Source organism: Gastrolobium bilobum, unplaced genomic scaffold (assembly GCF_033153095.1).
Source record: "Gastrolobium bilobum isolate Gb01-03AN ecotype WA unplaced genomic scaffold, APGP_CSIRO_Gbil_v1 utg18685, whole genome shotgun sequence".
Lineage (NCBI taxonomy): Eukaryota > Viridiplantae > Streptophyta > Magnoliopsida > Fabales > Fabaceae > Gastrolobium > Gastrolobium bilobum.
In genome coordinates this window covers 426184-443200 of record NW_026898737.1, presented here as the reverse complement: position 1 = coordinate 443200, position 17017 = coordinate 426184, and the positions used below count along the sequence as shown (strand labels likewise).

The window sequence follows — 17017 nt, the reverse complement described above, 5'->3', positions numbered from 1 at the left end:
AACTATATATTGTTTTTCCTTTTTTGCATGACAAATAAAGTTATTTAAGAATTTGTATGTCATTATTGAAATTCAAACGATTTACGCTATGATGACGTACACTTTCTTTTTTATTATATAATAACTTAAAAATTTGTAATACAAAAAAAAATTAGAAACGAGATTTTCTAAACTTTAAAAAAACTAAGTGCAAGATGTTAGCTTTTGTGATTTTTAATTAAGCTTTTAATGTTAGAAATAGTCTTTTGATTGTAGCAAAATATATTTTATGGAGATTAATTTTCTCATTTTGCATGAGAATATTTTTTCATATTATATACACAATATATAAGTGGGGTTCACAAAAAATGAAAAAACAAAAAAATAAAATGGGACCTACATTTTAATTGTTAGTGTAACATTAAAAAATTTCTTATGTAAAATGAGAAAACTATTTTTCATATTTTATTAATAAAGTCAAAATATAATTCTTCAAACAATAATAACAATTATAAAATCCAATACTATAACTATAAATTATTTAATAGAATTGGTTGAAGGTTGTGAAAAAGAACAATATGGAAAATTAAGGGAATACTTGCAGAGCTATTGAGAAGCAACCTGGATCCACTTGCCAAATGCAAGTGACACCCCCAACCTATTCCACAAGCACTCCTAATATTCGACAGTAATATTCAAGGACCAAAATGGATATTTACTCTAAAAACAAACGATTGTGAGCATTGTGATTCACTTTCTATAAAGAAATTTGAAAAGATTGTTTGAATTTTTTTGAATGGTATAAAGTTAAATTACTTTTGAATATTAATTAAATCATTAAAATTATTAAAGTGACTTTACGTTTATCATTATAGGAGAATAATAATAATAATAATAATAATAATAAAAGAGGTTATACTTATAACTATTTTTCTCTTACAATCACTTTATGGTTATTAGATCAAAATCAAATCAACGGTTACAAAATGATATTAATGAGAGCTATTGATTTGATTTTGATCAAAAAATCATAAAAATGGTTGAAAGAAGTTATAAGTATAATTTCTCCTTAAAAATATATCAAAAAAAAATTACTTCTCCCTAAAAGAATATAAATTTAATTTTAATTTTTAATATTAGTAAATCAATAATACTTAGTTTATATTATTTGAGAGAGGTTATATTTACAACATCTTTCACCTTATAACTACTTTTATGGTTATTTGATCAAAATCAAATCAATGGTTACAAAATACCATTAAATGAGAGCCGATAATTTTATTTTGATCCAACAACCATAAAAGTGGTTATAAAAGATTATAAGAGAAAAGATATTATAAATATAACATCTCCCATATTATTTTAAAAATAATTTATTCAAGATCTGGTCATGAATATCTTTCAAAAAAAAAGGAAATGAAAAGTCAAACATAGAAGCACTTATCCCTTTGAAATGTAAAATAGCTCCATGCCTCTTTCTTAATATATCATTTAAATTTCTTGTCAATTGTTAACCACAATAGTTTGAAGTCATTAAAAACTAATAAGAACATAAGAACAAAAATGAAAGAAAAGGATATTAGGAAAATTACGATGACTCATTAATTTTAAAATTAATTAATATTATATCAAGATGGAAACTAAAATTATATTTAAAAAAACCTAAATTTTAAACTTAAATAAATAAAAAGGTTTGAATATCTTCCATTCGATTTTTATTTTTTGAATAACAATATCTTTCATGTCATTTATTTTATAATTATCTATCTCCTTTAATTTTTTTTTTTTATCAAATATCTCCCACTTCATTATCCGGGATTCATCCAAAAATACAAAAAGAAAAAAAACCATAAAGCCGTTTTATTTTTACATAGCTTCCCCAAAAAAGTTTAAAAATAAAAAAGAGAAAAATTCAAAGACGTGCATTAAATTGTAATACGGCAAATTGCATCAGAGCAATAACTTAGTGTGTACAATCACAAAATCCAAAAGTAGCTGAGAAAAACATCAGGTAAACCCCTTAAAGCAGCTACAAACTAATCAAAATTTGCAGTAGGGGCTCTCATTCACCTAATCTCTCAGCAACACAAAAAGGCTTTTATCTATAAAACCCTTTATGCAGTTTTAGAACTTTCTAACTTTATTTGGGCGACCAAATGCAGATTCATTCTCTCTATAGCGGGTATGTTTCCCCGCTCTACCATGCCTTCCTCCCCTGCGAAGAAATAAATGATATAATTAATATTCTAGTTCCAGTTCCATACCCTCGAGTAAGTTTTCAGCAAGAAGTGTGGGAATAAATGTAGTTAGGTGAGTCTTTTATTTCTAATTTTAGTAGGTATATCACTAGGAGTACTGAATATTTATTCCACCCATACCCCATAAAAAGAGAAATGAAAAGAGGAACCAAAAGACTTCTTCAAGTCAAATTCAAGACATGGTTGAGTCCAAGCCCTTACCTTCCACGGTTACTCTTAAATTCTCGGTGCTTTTTTTCTCGATTACCACGAAGCAGGCTCCAGTATTCTCTTTCATCCTCACCTGAGATCATGACACACAAGAATAGCTCTCAGTTTAAACTACCAATAAAATTACAGAGTGTCATTAGACATGAAGTGTGCATTTTTACCATCTAAATAGAATATAGCTTATCCTCATAGCTAGAAACATTAAAAGAAACAATATGCTAAGACTACAAATGAAATCCAAACAGAAATAACTGTTTTGAAAAATTAAACTAGATGTGAAACTAACCAGTCACTGGATCTAGAGTAGCAACATAATTCTTCACAACTAAGCCCCCCTTTTCAGAAAGAACTCCAGCAGCACGAGCTTTCTGAGCAGATTCAGGTTCTTCAAACCGAATGTATCCTGACTCTGCTCCAACCTTGAAATCAATGTACTGAACAGGCAAACAAGAATATAGGATTCATATACCAGTCTTGATCAATTCAAAAAGCTTAATGATAAATTGATAACCAATTTTTTAGTCTTAAGGATTGGAGTGAAACAGAAAGGTCTAGCCCACCATCAGGGTATTCAAACAAAACTTGGAGGCAAACAATATCCTTTTAAAAGTGCAAAAAACTACATAAGAAAAACAAAAAGGTGGGAGTTGTAAAAAAATCAGACAGAAGGCATAAAGGCCCACCCGGCTGGAGAAAGGGGAAACCCTAATTACCTTCACAGTACCAAACTTCTCGAAGACATCTTTCAAATCCTCACGTAATACAACATCCTTGTTGTCCTTGTAAGCAGCAGCTGAAAATTTTTCTTCAGTTTCTTGACTCTTTTCTTCACCTTTAGTCTCCTTTACTTCATTTACCCCATTATTTTCTTTATCGTTGTCAACATTTTCTGATATCTTTTCATGACATTCCTCAGCAGCAATTTCAGAGGGATTTTGCTGATCTGTTTTGGAGGCACCATTATTGTCATTGGTTTGTTGATCAGTTTCATTTTGTTCTGAAGGAACTTCATCAGAAATGCTCTTTAGTTTGAAGGCTCCATCTAAGCCTTTAGGGTAGCTGTGATAAATATGAAAGAAGGCAATCAGTTTACAATCTTTTTTATTTATTATTCTGTGGTTGGAAGTGGGGATTAAAAGAATTGTCACCATCTTACTTTGCCTCTGTACTTGAGTTATTCTGGTGATTTGAACCCACAAGTAGACAAGATTTTTCATGGTCTTCTAATTCTTTTTCTCTCTCTGCATCGAAGTCCTTCCTGAATTGGGTATAAATATAAACTATATTAGACAATATGCATATGTAGACTGTCTCATGCCACAAAATTTCAAGTTAGTAACAAAAACCAATGTTACAAGCTAAATGCAGTGATTTGAATATTTTCATATAGTCATACCAGGAGTATCACTGGCTCTAAAGCATCTATTAACAATTCAATTTTTAATTTTAATTTTTTTTTATAAATATAAAAATAATTGCAAATGTTATTGCAATATATGTATATTATAATCCAATGTTCTTTTGTCAAAATACTCCGTGAAATATATACGCAAAGGATTTTGAAAGAAAACATTGGATTATCTACCCTTTCTTTCCCTAACATTAGAAAAAGATTTAATATAAGGGAAAAAAATATTAATACTTTTTTATTAAAATTCATCGACGATAATTCTTGAATCACTATAAGCATTCTTACTTTGGCTTTAATTCTAACTCAGCCCCTGCATAGACCGGTTTTTGCATCAAAATGTTCTCCACTTCTTCATCTGATGAGAACTCAATAAGGGCAGTGCCACAGAAAAGCTTTTCGTCTCCAACATGACGGGGCAACCGAACACTGTTAACCTAAAATACAAAAACAAGAATTTGTCACTTTTGTGGGGTTCGAGTTTGGCAAATAACCCTTTTGCAAAAATGAATTGGTAAAACTGCATAAAATTGACTTTCACAAAGTTGGGGAGCCTTGTGCACTAGGGTTTTCCTTTTACCTTTTATAATAAAATAAATTATCAAAAAGTACTACCTAGTTCCTAGTCCCTACTTCCAGGGCTATCTACCAAAAAGTTTTATCATTAAAGGAATATATAATCTGAAGCATTCAAAGATCAACAAGTGGAATCAAATGCCAGAGTTTATCTTTAAATGCTGAAGACAATCTGATGTTTATAAGTATAGAGATTTTGCTGCTATTTCGGGTCAAGAGACATAATGAAATTTTATACAGTTTTTGCTCCAGTTGGCACATACCATGCATCAAAACTCAGGATAAGAAGAGAAACGCTCCAGCTAAAATGTCAGAATGTAAACTATGGCACCAGTGCTAATATTACCTTGGCATATTGACCAAAGAATGTCTCTACATCTTCAAGCTTCACATCATATTCAAATGGTGATGCTGCAATTGTTCTTATCTCTACCTGCTCAATTACCTCTTCTTGCTTTGGAAGTTCAGTTACCCTGCCAACTTTGTTCCCTGAAACATATGAATAAAAGATAAGAAAGAAATGTGTTGTAAGTAGTATGTGTTCATTCAACATAGAATTAGCACCTAAAGTTAAAGCAAAACATTTTGATCAAGTCAACCACTGATCTGGCAGTGACAAATATGTGGTTAAACTGATGTCAATTTCATTCATGGTCTCACTCCAAGAAACCCAAATTAAAGTCAAAAAAATAAACTTAATCTATGACCATATGCTTCCTCTGAGTTCTTACATTCCTCAGCAGCAATTTCAGAGGGATTTTGCTGATCTGTTTTGGAGACACCATTATTGTCATTGGTTTGTTGATCAGTGTCATTTTGTTCTGAAGGAACTTCATCAGAAATGCTCTTTAGTTTGAAGGCTATAAGTAAGCCTTTAGGGTAGCTGTGATAAAAATGAATGAAGGCAATCAGTTTACAATCTTCTTCTTTATTTTATTTTATTTTATTTTATCTTTTTTGTGAGTGGAGGTGGGGATTAAAAGAATTGTCACCATCTTACTTTGCCTCTGTACTTGAGTTATTCTGATGATTTGAACCCACAAGTGAACGAGATTTTTCAAGGTCTTGTAATTCTTTTTCTCTCACTGCATCGAAGTCCTTCCTGAATTGGGTATAAATATAAACAATATTAGACAATATGCATATGTAGACTGTCGCATGCCCCAAAATTTTCAAGTTAGTAACAAAAGTCAATTTTGGAAGCTAAATGCAGTGATTTGAAAATTTTCATATAGTCATGCCAGGAGAATCACTGGCTCTAAAACAAACTATTAACAATTCACTTTTATTTTTTATAATTTTACTTTATTTACAAATATAAAAAATAATTGCAAATGTTATTGCAATATATGTATATTATAATCCAATGTTCTTTTGTCAAAATCCTTCATGAAATATATACACGAATGAATTTGACAGAAAACACTGGATTATCTACCCTTTCTTTCCCTAGCATTAGAAACATTTCTAATATAAGGGGAAAAAATATTAGTACTTTTTTATTAAAATTCCTCAACGATCAGTCTTGAATCACTACAAGCATATTCTTACTTCGGCTTTAATTCTAACTCAGCCCCTGCATAGATCAGTCTTTGCATCAAAATTTTCTCCACTTCTTCATCTGATGAGAACTCAATAAGGGCAGTGCCACAGAAAAACTTTTTGTCTCCAACATGACGGGGAAACCGAACACTGTTTACCTGAAATAGAAAAACAAGAATTTCTTATTTTTGTGACCAGAAGGTCACGGGTTCGAGTTTGGAAAATAACCTCTTTGCAAAAATGAAATGATAAAACTGCATACAATCTCACCAAGTCACAAAGCCTTGTGCACTGGGGTTTTCCCTTTTCCCTTTAGAATAAAATAAATTATCAAAAAGTACTACATAGTTCCTAGTTCCCACTTCTAGGACTATCTACCAAAAAGTTTTATCGTTAAAGGAATATATAATCTGAAGCATACAAAGATTAACAAGCGAAATCAAATGCCAGAGTTTATCTTTAAATATAGAAATTTTGCTCCTATTTCGGGTGAAGAGACATAATGAAATTTTATACAGTTTTTGCTCCAGTTGGCACATACCATGCATCAAAACTCAGAGGATAAGAAGAGGAAACGTAATGCTCTCCAGCTAAAAGGTCAGAATCTAAACTATGGCACCAGTACTAATATTACCTCGGCATATTGACCAAAGAATGTCTCCACATCTTTAAGCTTCACATCATATTCAAATGGTGATGCCGCAATTGTTCTTATCTCTACCTGCTCCTCTTCTTGTTTTGGAAGTTCAGTTGCCCTGCCAACTTTGTTCCCTGAAACATATGAATACAAAATAAGAAAGAAATGTGTTATAAGTAATATGTGTTCATTCAACATAGAATTAGCACCCAAAATTAAAACAAAACATTTTGATCCAGTCAACCACTGATCTGGAAGTGACAAATATGTGGTTAAACTGATGCCAATTTCATTCATAGTCTCACTCCAAGAAACCCAAATTAAAGTCAAAAAATAAACTTAATCTATGACCATCTGCTTCCTCTGCCACTCATCTCAATGGACTCCTAAAAGTTTTAAAAGAAATTACAAAAATAAAATAACATATGTTGTTACCATTACTAGTAATTACCATAAATCCCTCATTTTAATAGCAAATAGTGCTTTGTAGAAGTAAGCGGTTCATAACAATATAGTGAATAGAGCTTTGCATAGCAAATAGTGAATTGCTAAAGCATGTTAGGAGAAGGAAAATCACTATCTCCAAGTCTAAACAAGCCAGAATTGCACTATCTCCTACTCTAAATTAGTCAAAAAAACGAAAAATGTACACAACCAAGATATGTGGAAGTTGCAGTAATCTAGATTCTTTAATTACGAATCGCACATAAATATGTAACTGATTGTTGCCTGAGTAGAACCGCATTTTCACACAAAAATAAACACAACTGCACAACACAAGGAAGAAAACAAGAAAGCAAACAGTGAGAGAAACTGACCATCTTCTGAGATCCTGAGCGAAGCCGCATTTCTCAAAGCTTGAGCAACAGCTTTAACAGTATCTTGGGTCACCTGATCCGGCTTAACATCACCCAGATTAAGATGCATTCGCATCCGATTAAAAGAACAAATCAAAGCCAAACTAACCACTGTGTGGTTGTAGTAACAGTTAAGACCAACAATGAAAACAAAAAGACAGGTACCCATATGAAGGTCATGTTTAGCTGGATGGAATAGTTTTTAACGTAATGTCTAAGGAAGAGAGAATAAAATGGAATTCTCATTTTCCCTAATTTGTTTGGTATCATGGATAGGAATGAAATATGAAATGATAGCTACCTTCCCTTTCTATCTGTGAAAAGGAAGTAGCTAATCACACTTTTATTTAAGTGTTCTGATTTATTTTTTTAATTATGTGAGTCATCAAATACAAATGAATCAATGACCACTTTTTATTCTTATAGCACTGCCCCATTATTAGAATTGGGGGAAAAAACTGTTTTTTTAGGTGAAATGAGATTGTACAAGTGAAATGGAAGGGAAATATCTTCATTTTCATTTTCATTCCAATCAAATAAGCACCAAGTTTAATACTTCATCTACTTTAGCAAAATGCTATAAACATGAACCAATTTTAATGAAACAAAAAACAGGTAAAAATGCAAGGATACTGCCATCTTCACTTTCATTTACAGTTTTCTTCAAAAAACTGTCCTTAGGAAGGTTGCTATCACTGAAGTAGAACTCCACCTAATTTCGCAAATTAGGGAAGGACAAAACGACACAAGAGTTGAATGATCAATCACAGCATACGCAAATGGATATTGAAAACCAAATACGACGGATACAAACCTGTCGTATCACTTTCTTCGTTGTTTCCTCGTCCAACGACGGTGTGATCGCCATTGAATATTGATGAAACGGAAATCAAAGAGGCGCTGTGCCTAAAGAGCGTGAGAGTGTTGTAGGGTTTATGAGATAATCAGTGTTTGGTTTCTTTTCATTTCGTGTATTCGGAATTTTATATTTGAGTTTTAAACCAATAATAAATTAAGGGTTTTATAAGAGTTACGCCGTAGGAAAAATGATTGTGTTATGTTATAGAGATTCGTTTTGCGTGCCGAATTTTTTTTTTTTTTTGCTTTAAAAATTGTGAGTCTCACAAAATGTTGTGTGTAGAAAGGTTGTTGTGGTAACTTTAAAAGGTTTTATTAATCTCCTTTTACATAAGATAGGTATCTTATGTTGTAAAGAGAAACTAGATGGGTCCCACCATTACAAGAAAAAAAAAGTGAAGTGCGAAAATCGAAGTGAGAGAAAATGAGATAAGCTACTTCACGTAAAAGTAGATTAATATTTCCCAATGTTAAATGATACAAAACCCTTAGGGGGCGTTTGGTATGCGGAATTTTGAGGGATTCTCGGAAAACTGAATTTTTTTAAATTTTAAATTTTCAGATATTATCGTAAACTGAATGTAAAAATCATATTTTTGAAAATCGAGATTCCCAGACAAATAAAAATTTCTCCTGTACCAAACGCCCTCTTAAAATAATGTTAATGTTGGATTTTAGCATAGATTTAGAACTTGACCCTCCACTAGCTCAATGTACTGTGCTATAATTTTATTGATTTTTTTTAAAAGAAAAAAGTGCTTTCTCAAAAATAAATAAAACGAAACATACAATAAAGTTACTGAGTAGCGGACTAATAATTTTGTTTAAGCTGGAATACTTCTTTTCAATGCTTTTCTTTTATCTTTATTTAATTATTAATTAGGAATGTAAATAAATTGAATTATTTGTAAATTATTTCAGCTCAACTTGTTAATTGTTAATTATCAGAATAATTATTTAACAAAATAACTAACTTCTAGTTAAAATGATAACTTTGCAGTTAATCTTAGTGGCGAATCAAGGAGGGATATGGTCGACGATCGCGCCTCCTTAAACTTTAACTTTTTAGTCTCAGCCTTAATAATTAATTCCTCTTTCAACAATATTTATAATAATTAATCCTTTATATAGTAACTTTGATATTTATTTTTGCCCTTATCATAAAAAAAATCTTGGTCCCCAGCTATCTATAAGTTTCTTTGAATCTATAAAAGTATAGTATCTTCAATCTTAAGAAAGAGTGAATTTTATTCTATGCAAATTTTTTTTTTGGCGAAAAATTTTATTCTATGCTTTTACCTAAGCAAAATATCGTTTCTATCAAAACACATCAACTTTTTAATTAAAATCTACAAACATAAAAAGATTTTCATGGCTTTAATTTTTATTTTTATTTTACACCTTGGAGTTAGTATAGTCAAACCAAAAATTTAATTTTAGAAATTTAATTTTGTTGCTGTTTAGTTCCACATTTTTTTTAAGATAAGGGGAGTAGAATAAATATTTTAAAGTTATTGATTTCCATGATTAACCTATAGTAACAGTGTTAGAATACATATATCATAAAAAAAAAAAAGAATAGATATATTTTAGGTGCTATGACATTTAATTATATCTTTGTTTATACAAAATTAACTCATGAACCTTAGTTTTCCGTTATCTTTCACAATTTTTCCACTATTATATTGCATTTCCAACCTTCACATGTAAATTATTGGTTAAGTATGTATAACAAATGATTAATTACATGTCCTCTACTACTTCAATAATAGATTAACTATCAAAATTTATGAATTAGATGTTAAACTTAAATCGGTCTGATAGTTAGTTAATCCTCCGAGACTTCTGTAAACAAATTATTTATGAAACTATCATTGCACTCTTTGTTATATGGGATTATATTTTCTTATGCAACACAAGATATGTTATCTCATGTTGCACTCACAATTTTGAGTGGGTCCCATTGCACGGAGAAAGAGAAAAAAATATTAAAGTGGGACCCATACCTTTTTGAGTGTGTAGGAGAGACTTGTTGTCTCATGTGACATGAGATTAATATTTCCCTTGTTATATATATGGGTTCATTAATTTGTGCAGACTTATCTTATTTTGGGACAAATCAAATACAAATAATAGAGGTGCTGTAAAACTATGCAAATTAACCAAAAAAAAAAAGTATATGCAAATATATTTTCCATTTAATAATTTATGAAGATGGTATGGTACATCTCCTCCGGACATACAAGGTTTAAAGCTTCCATTAATATAAACTTCCTTGTAACCTTTATAATTTAAATAAAACATATCATCTCTCACCGGGTGAAGCAGGGGCAAACAACAACAACAGAATATGTGTGCAACTAAATAAATACGTGAAACTCTCTGGGGCTTAGCCCCTCTTTATTTATAAAAAAAAAAAAAATACGTGAAACTCTTCTATCCATCATACTTGCATAGGTCCTCGAATCCCATGTATTCATTCCTTTGAATCTTCATAACCATGTCTGATATACCAATTCCACCTACACACAGCCATAGAAGTGAAAGCTATGTAAGCAAGATGCTGGTTCTTACAAGGCCAGACAAAGAAGAATAAATGGCATGGACCAACTTTTCAAAAGCTTCAAGCTCTTGCGAAAATGCACATGAATAGTTTTATTTTATCTTTAGAACATCTCTGCATGCAATGGCGGACTCAGGTGGGTGCTATTGTCTGCACTCGCAGACATAAAGTTGAGGGAAAAGTCATGCCTTCTCCTAACTATGAAAAAGTCATGTTCATTTACTATATCATGTAGAATATTAGATGTCTCTAGTCCATCATTTACCGTTACTCTTCTATAACTCACACCTTCCAAGCCATACTCTGGCTTCTTAATACCTTCTAACACCTCATTATCTCTTATGCACTCCAAGTCTATATTGTATTCTTTAGGAGCAAGGTGGTACACAACCAACTTGATCCTGGGGTCCCTCAGTGCTCGTTTGGCTAAGCACAAAGCCTCTCTGTCATCTCTTCCACCCAAGAATATCATGGCTAACCGAATGTATGAGTAACTTTCCTAACTATGAATATCATGGCTAACCGAATGTATGAGTAACTTTTTCATAGCTAAGGGTGCAGACATAAAGAAAATTTCCTAGGTTCGCCACTGTCTGCATGCAAGAGTGACTAGGGATGTGCAAAATAACCAAAAAACTGAACCGAACCATAAACCGAACCGAACTGTTCTTAAAATAACCGGTTTTTAAAAACCGGTTCATGAACCAAACTGGATTTTAAAGAACCAGTTCATGAACCGAACCGATTTTTAGAACCAGTTTAAGAACCGAACCGTTTCGAACCGAACCGAACCGTTTCCGAAATTGAATCGAACCGTTTTCAAACTGAACCAAATTGATTTTTATAACTTTATTTTTTAATTTTTTTTTCCTTTCAAAATAGGGTCAACCCAAACCGGTTTCGAACCGAATCGTTTCCAGCCGAACCAAACCACTTCCGAACTGAACCATTTAAACCAATTCGGTTCGATTTTTCAAAAAATTCAGTTCAGTTCGACCTATGCACATCCCTACAAGAGTCCACTCTGGGTTTTGAAGCGTGGATAATGCACAGGCATGTTATGAATAATTCATAATTCCCCCGAAAACTTAAGCCATTAGGAATTGACATATAAATGATTTCATTATGGGATTAATGTTTCTTATGTTGTACGAGAAAATTTCATCCCCTACATACACATAAAAGTGTGCGGAACCCATGTGAGGCCATATGAAAAGGAGAGAGGAAAAAAAACATGAACCCCACATACTTTTATGTGTGTGTATGAGATAAAATTATTTCCTACAACATTAGAAACATTAATCCCTTTTATTATATCTCTAATAAAATCTGAAATATAAAAACTAGACCTTAGCTTTCTCTAATAAAGTTGCTCAATGCATGACTTGTACAAAAGCCAGTGTGCATTTGCCACTTGTTATGCATTGCAAGTCGCGAATCATACATGCCCAACTTGAAGATAGACACCACTCATGTGTCACTCGCAACACGCTATATATTGGTTTTTCACAAGTCAGACATCACCCTATGTGTGACTTAAACATGCATACCCCATACACATCTAATCGTATTATTTTAGCAAAATATTTGAATTTTAAATCATCATGGGAAATGTTTCTTTATGACATTATTATTGTCAAAAGGGCTGAAAGACTACGCCTCTCTACAAAGACAAAAGCGAACTTAGCAAGCAGCAACTCAAAACAACAGCATAAAAACTCACCTAGTGCAATTGTACTAATAAAAATTGTGAAAGCCACTACGAAGATAATCAAAGAGGCCCTTTGGAAGACACTAACAAGCTTGTCAATGATACGCTGTCCTATGTATGCAGCAAAGGTAGCCACAAGTGTAAGGTAGAGAGCTGTAAAACAGGATGAAACATGCATATTATTACTTGAAACATATTGACTTTGAAAACCATTCAGAATAAAAAAGGGTAAAATGTTACCATAAGGAACAGGAAAACGATTCAAGAGGTAATATTGTACAACAGATATAGATGCTGAGAATGTCATTCCCAAAGTGGCTGTTGCACTTGCTACCTGCACCATTATGAAACATAAGAAGCTAACTATATCTTCACCAATTTATATAATATAATAACACAGGTGAAACTGCTAATAGAACTCGCCTGAGGAGCAATTCCCACTTCAAGCAATAAAGGACCCATCACAAATCCACTACCTATACCAAGAAGTCCACCAATAATTCCAGCCACCAGACCACACACAAGGGCTAGAATTAGATGGTGCAATTTCCAATGTGTGATTTGACCTTCGCTAGAAGCAATAGCTCTCCACCCTTGATATAGGCCTACTGCTTCATACAGATATACCCCTAGAGAAGGTGGTATCTTCAAAACAGAAAATATAATGCTTCCAGATTATAAGTAACGCACACTAATATTTTGCACAATGGAAAAGAAAGGACACAAATCGATGTATGTAATTGGTTTACCTGTAACAAAAAAAGTATCCAGTATGCTAATGAACAAGAAGGTGTATAAGTCTGTTAAAAGTGAATCATTTTAATGATTAGTTCAAATAAATATACAAGTAAAATGAGGGATGTAATGTAAGTTCTGATTCTACCAGCAGAAAGAGAAATTACTTTGGCAACATGTAAGACTAGGTGTGCAAGCCAGACACAACAAACAAGTCCAAACTCCTTCCAATGAATGTTGCCTATTATGGTCCCCTGCATGCATAGTTGCATTCCAATATTGCATATGAGAACTGATTATATTATATAAAGAACGACGCTATCACAGTAGGCCAACCTCATTTTTTCTAGTTTCCTTTTGAGGCCCATCATCTGGAAGACACTTGTATTCCTCTTCCTCACTGCAACTGGCTGGAACAAAAGGGTCATGCTTAATTAATATATATTATAGCTTCTATCTTGTGACCATGTGAAATCTTTTCATGAAAAGAACCAATAAATAAACTCACCAGTAGACTCCAAAAGCTTGACAGTCTCCTGAGACTCCAAAAGCGTGACAGTCTCCTGAGACTCCAAAAGCTTAACAGTCTCCTGAGACTCCAAGAGATTGAAAAGGTAGGTTTAGAATTATAATTGTCCTTGCACAAAAAATGCAGTGACGTATAACCAGGGGCATGAAGAGGGGGGGCGCAAAAGTGCAAAAGTATAAGTTCACCAAAGCTCTCTAATATTTGTAGTACTAACCTTTTTTATTATGGTTTCCTTTTTCCATGTTTCAACACCCTTGAAGAACGCTTTGATTGATGTCCCTACAGGTCCCAATATAACAAATCAACCATATCACTGAGTGAAAATTTTAAGTGGAGTTGAAGTACATGTCTTCTAGTATTACCTATGAAGAGAATAATTAGAAGAGCAGTGATCATCCAATCCGCAAACAGTACACTTAAAACAACTCCTATGCTAATACCAAGCAGGATCATGGGTTGGATAAGCAGCACCAAATCATAGTCGATAATGGGTCTATCAAGTGTGGGATGCTTTAGCTTCAAGTTGTAGAATACAGTTGAGATCGCTGCACCCATGATCATGCCTGAAACAGACACAATAAATGGTCAAAAAAAGGAGTTCATAAACAAGTTTCTTCACTAAACCATTCTTGAAAGAAACATTCAGAGAACAGCATAAACATTATTTATGAACAGGTAAATGCTGACGGATATTCAGTTATCATTGAGATCAGACAGAATCTTACACTTTGAAATAGCAGTTGCTGATTTTGGATCAAACCCAATAATCAAAATTAGCATTGGTACAAAGATGCCCCCACCACCAACTCCCCCTACACTTCCAAATGTTGCTCCGAAGATTCCAATCAAGGTGCCAACAATTATTCGCCAGCCAAGTTCCATTTCCTATGAATTCATAGGCGAGCAATCAAATTTGATGTTTCTTAATCCGAATACAGGTAAGTAAATGGCAAAAATTACAGATTTCATATACAATCATACATGTACATATAAATAGAAACTTGGAAGATCCTAACACAATAGAACATATATTTTCACATTGGTACACCTACATGTTTATCTAAAGAGTGACATACCCAAATCTACACATCATCAAGTGCTCCTTATTTTAGAATATATATATCTAATATTGTAAAAAAAAAAATATATATTATATCTAATATTGTAAAAAGTACTTTTGGTTTGATTTACAAGTTCCACCTTTGGAAGGGGTTTAAAATATTTATCATGGACTCATCCTGTATTGCAAATTAGTCCCATGGACCAGCTCAAAAGTTGAAGCTCATGTAAATACGGGAGGAAACTACTAGACAAGAGAAAATTAGGATGTTTCCAAAAAAAAAATATTGTATTCCAAGGAAATAACTCCCTTGGTAAACCAAAGAGCTTCCTTTGTTAATTTTGTCTCCACTTAAAAAGGCCACTGAAGAAGCAATGAAGGTAGGAAAGTTGAGTAAGATTGACTCATGAAGAAAGGCCATGTAATGGTAATTAAGAAACAACATGTAATGAATGCAAGTAACTTACTGGCCAGACATGTTGATAACCTGAATGACTCCATAAGAACTCCATAGCTTTGACAATGTAAGTAAAAGGTTGTGTTCCATTTGTAGCAGATATTTCACTTCCAGTGCTTCTTCCTATAGCAGAAACAAAGACAAGAAGAAGCAAAAAATTGAATGAAACAATAACCACATTTCTCATATTTCTCATGATCACAGCCAATTTGCTCCAAGCATGGAAAGCTCTAAGAAGAGAGGAAGGTGTGTTGCAAACCAAGCTTCTTTTGGTTGAAAAAATGTGAGTACTTATAAATGGAAGAATATTAAAATAATTTAGAATATCTTTGAGTTATTAAAAGAGTAAAAATTTGGGCTCCTTAATAAAAAATATGATCTCCACTTTAGTCTCTTATAATAAAAGTTTAATCCAAGATCTCTAAGAAATTCAAAGTGGATCCATTTAGTTGAAATTATGGTCCCTCATAAATTTCAAAAAGAGCCACATTAATCCTTCAGAAGAACTAAGAGCCGGTTTGTTTTGCCTTCCAGAAAAAATAATTTTTATTTCTTCCTTATTTTAAAAGTAATTTTTACTAAATTTAAAGCAATTTATATTTTTACAAGAATATTTAGTTTTTGACAAAAAAAAGTGACTTTTGACTTTTACTTTATTTAGAAGTTAAAATTTTCAGCTTCTAAAAAAAAGTAAATTTTTAGCTTCTTTTGTAACTTCTGTTTTTCTTAAAAGTAGACGTCCAAAAGAATTTAAAGTGAAAAAAGCTCATCCAAACCGGTTCTAAAATGAATCCACTTTAAATTCCATAAGGATCAGATGACTAAATTTTTTTTATAAAGGATAAGAATCATATTTTTTTTGTTAGGAAAAAAAAAATACTTTATTCTTATTAAAAGTTTGATTTCATTTGAGGCGACTTGAATTGAATTGTTTTCACTTGACTTACTAGTTACTTGTTTGACATAGTTTATTCAAGGGTTATTTTATTTAATAAATATTATGTCTAAATATGATAAGATAAACCAAGAAACACGGGGAGGATATAAAAATTAATTATTTTGTTTGCATCCAGCTAAAAGTAGCTGTATGTATGGTTTCGGATCTTTAATTGAAAGGGCCCTCCGGTAAGTGTTTTCCGCAGTACATTGAATTTTAGGTCCTGAGAGTGTGATATACATCACTTTCAAATTTTATTGAATGCAATATTGATTGTGGACTTTTTTTTTTCTCTCCAAACTCTTCTCTCTCTTTAAAAACAAAATAAAAACACTTCGTCCATTTAGATGTTTGTTTGTTTTTTTTTTAAAAAAAGTATAAATTAAAAAAAGCCAGAACTTTATTTTTTTTTAAAGCTAAAAATTTTAGCTTTTAAAAAATATAGAAATTAAAAGTCAAATATTTTTTTCAAAAATCAAATATTTTTTTAAAATCTAGATAATTTTAAATTTTATATAAAATATTTCTAAAATAAATAAAATATAAAAAAGCCTTTTTTTTTTTTTTTTTTTTTTTTTTTTTTACAAACTCGTTCAAACGGGCTATACCAAAATATCCAGACAAATAGACATGGATTTGAATGTGAACACGTTACCTTAGAGTACTAAATCTACTATTTTGTTTTAATAATTGGTCACAC

The 17017-nt window shown here is 32.0% G+C and overlaps 2 protein-coding genes across 3 annotated transcripts; both read right to left on the bottom strand.

Annotated features, from left to right (window-relative positions):
• Positions 1-1885: 1885 nt before the first annotated feature.
• Positions 1886-8414, bottom strand: LOC133283646 (la protein 1-like). The gene is made up of 14 exons (XM_061480532.1): positions 8282-8414; positions 8101-8179; positions 7429-7578; positions 6608-6744; positions 5983-6131; positions 5432-5533; positions 5163-5314; positions 4778-4920; positions 4144-4292; positions 3604-3705; positions 3161-3506; positions 2734-2881; positions 2439-2520; positions 1886-2194 (listed from the first exon to the last, which is right to left on the bottom strand). Exons 1-14 carry the CDS (start codon positions 8333-8335, stop codon positions 2104-2106), a joined length of 1884 nt encoding a protein of 627 aa, XP_061336516.1. The 5' UTR covers positions 8336-8414; the 3' UTR covers positions 1886-2103.
• A 2121-nt stretch (positions 8415-10535) lies between these two features.
• Positions 10536-15628, bottom strand: LOC133283638 (sulfite exporter TauE/SafE family protein 3-like). 2 transcript variants are annotated; one of them, XM_061480519.1, is made up of 12 exons: positions 15391-15628; positions 14589-14748; positions 14226-14426; positions 14078-14142; positions 13843-13930; positions 13671-13744; positions 13502-13588; positions 13349-13399; positions 13019-13244; positions 12840-12929; positions 12612-12752; positions 10536-10847 (listed from the first exon to the last, which is right to left on the bottom strand). In XM_061480519.1, the coding sequence occupies exons 1-12, from the start codon at positions 15574-15576 to the stop codon at positions 10762-10764; spliced, it is 1455 nt and encodes a 484-aa protein (XP_061336503.1). In that variant the 5' UTR covers positions 15577-15628; the 3' UTR covers positions 10536-10761. The 2 variants fall into 2 exon arrangements, with proteins under 2 accessions (XP_061336503.1, XP_061336504.1); XM_061480520.1 differs by having other exon boundaries at positions 13843-13924.
• Positions 15629-17017: the final 1389 nt, after the last annotated feature.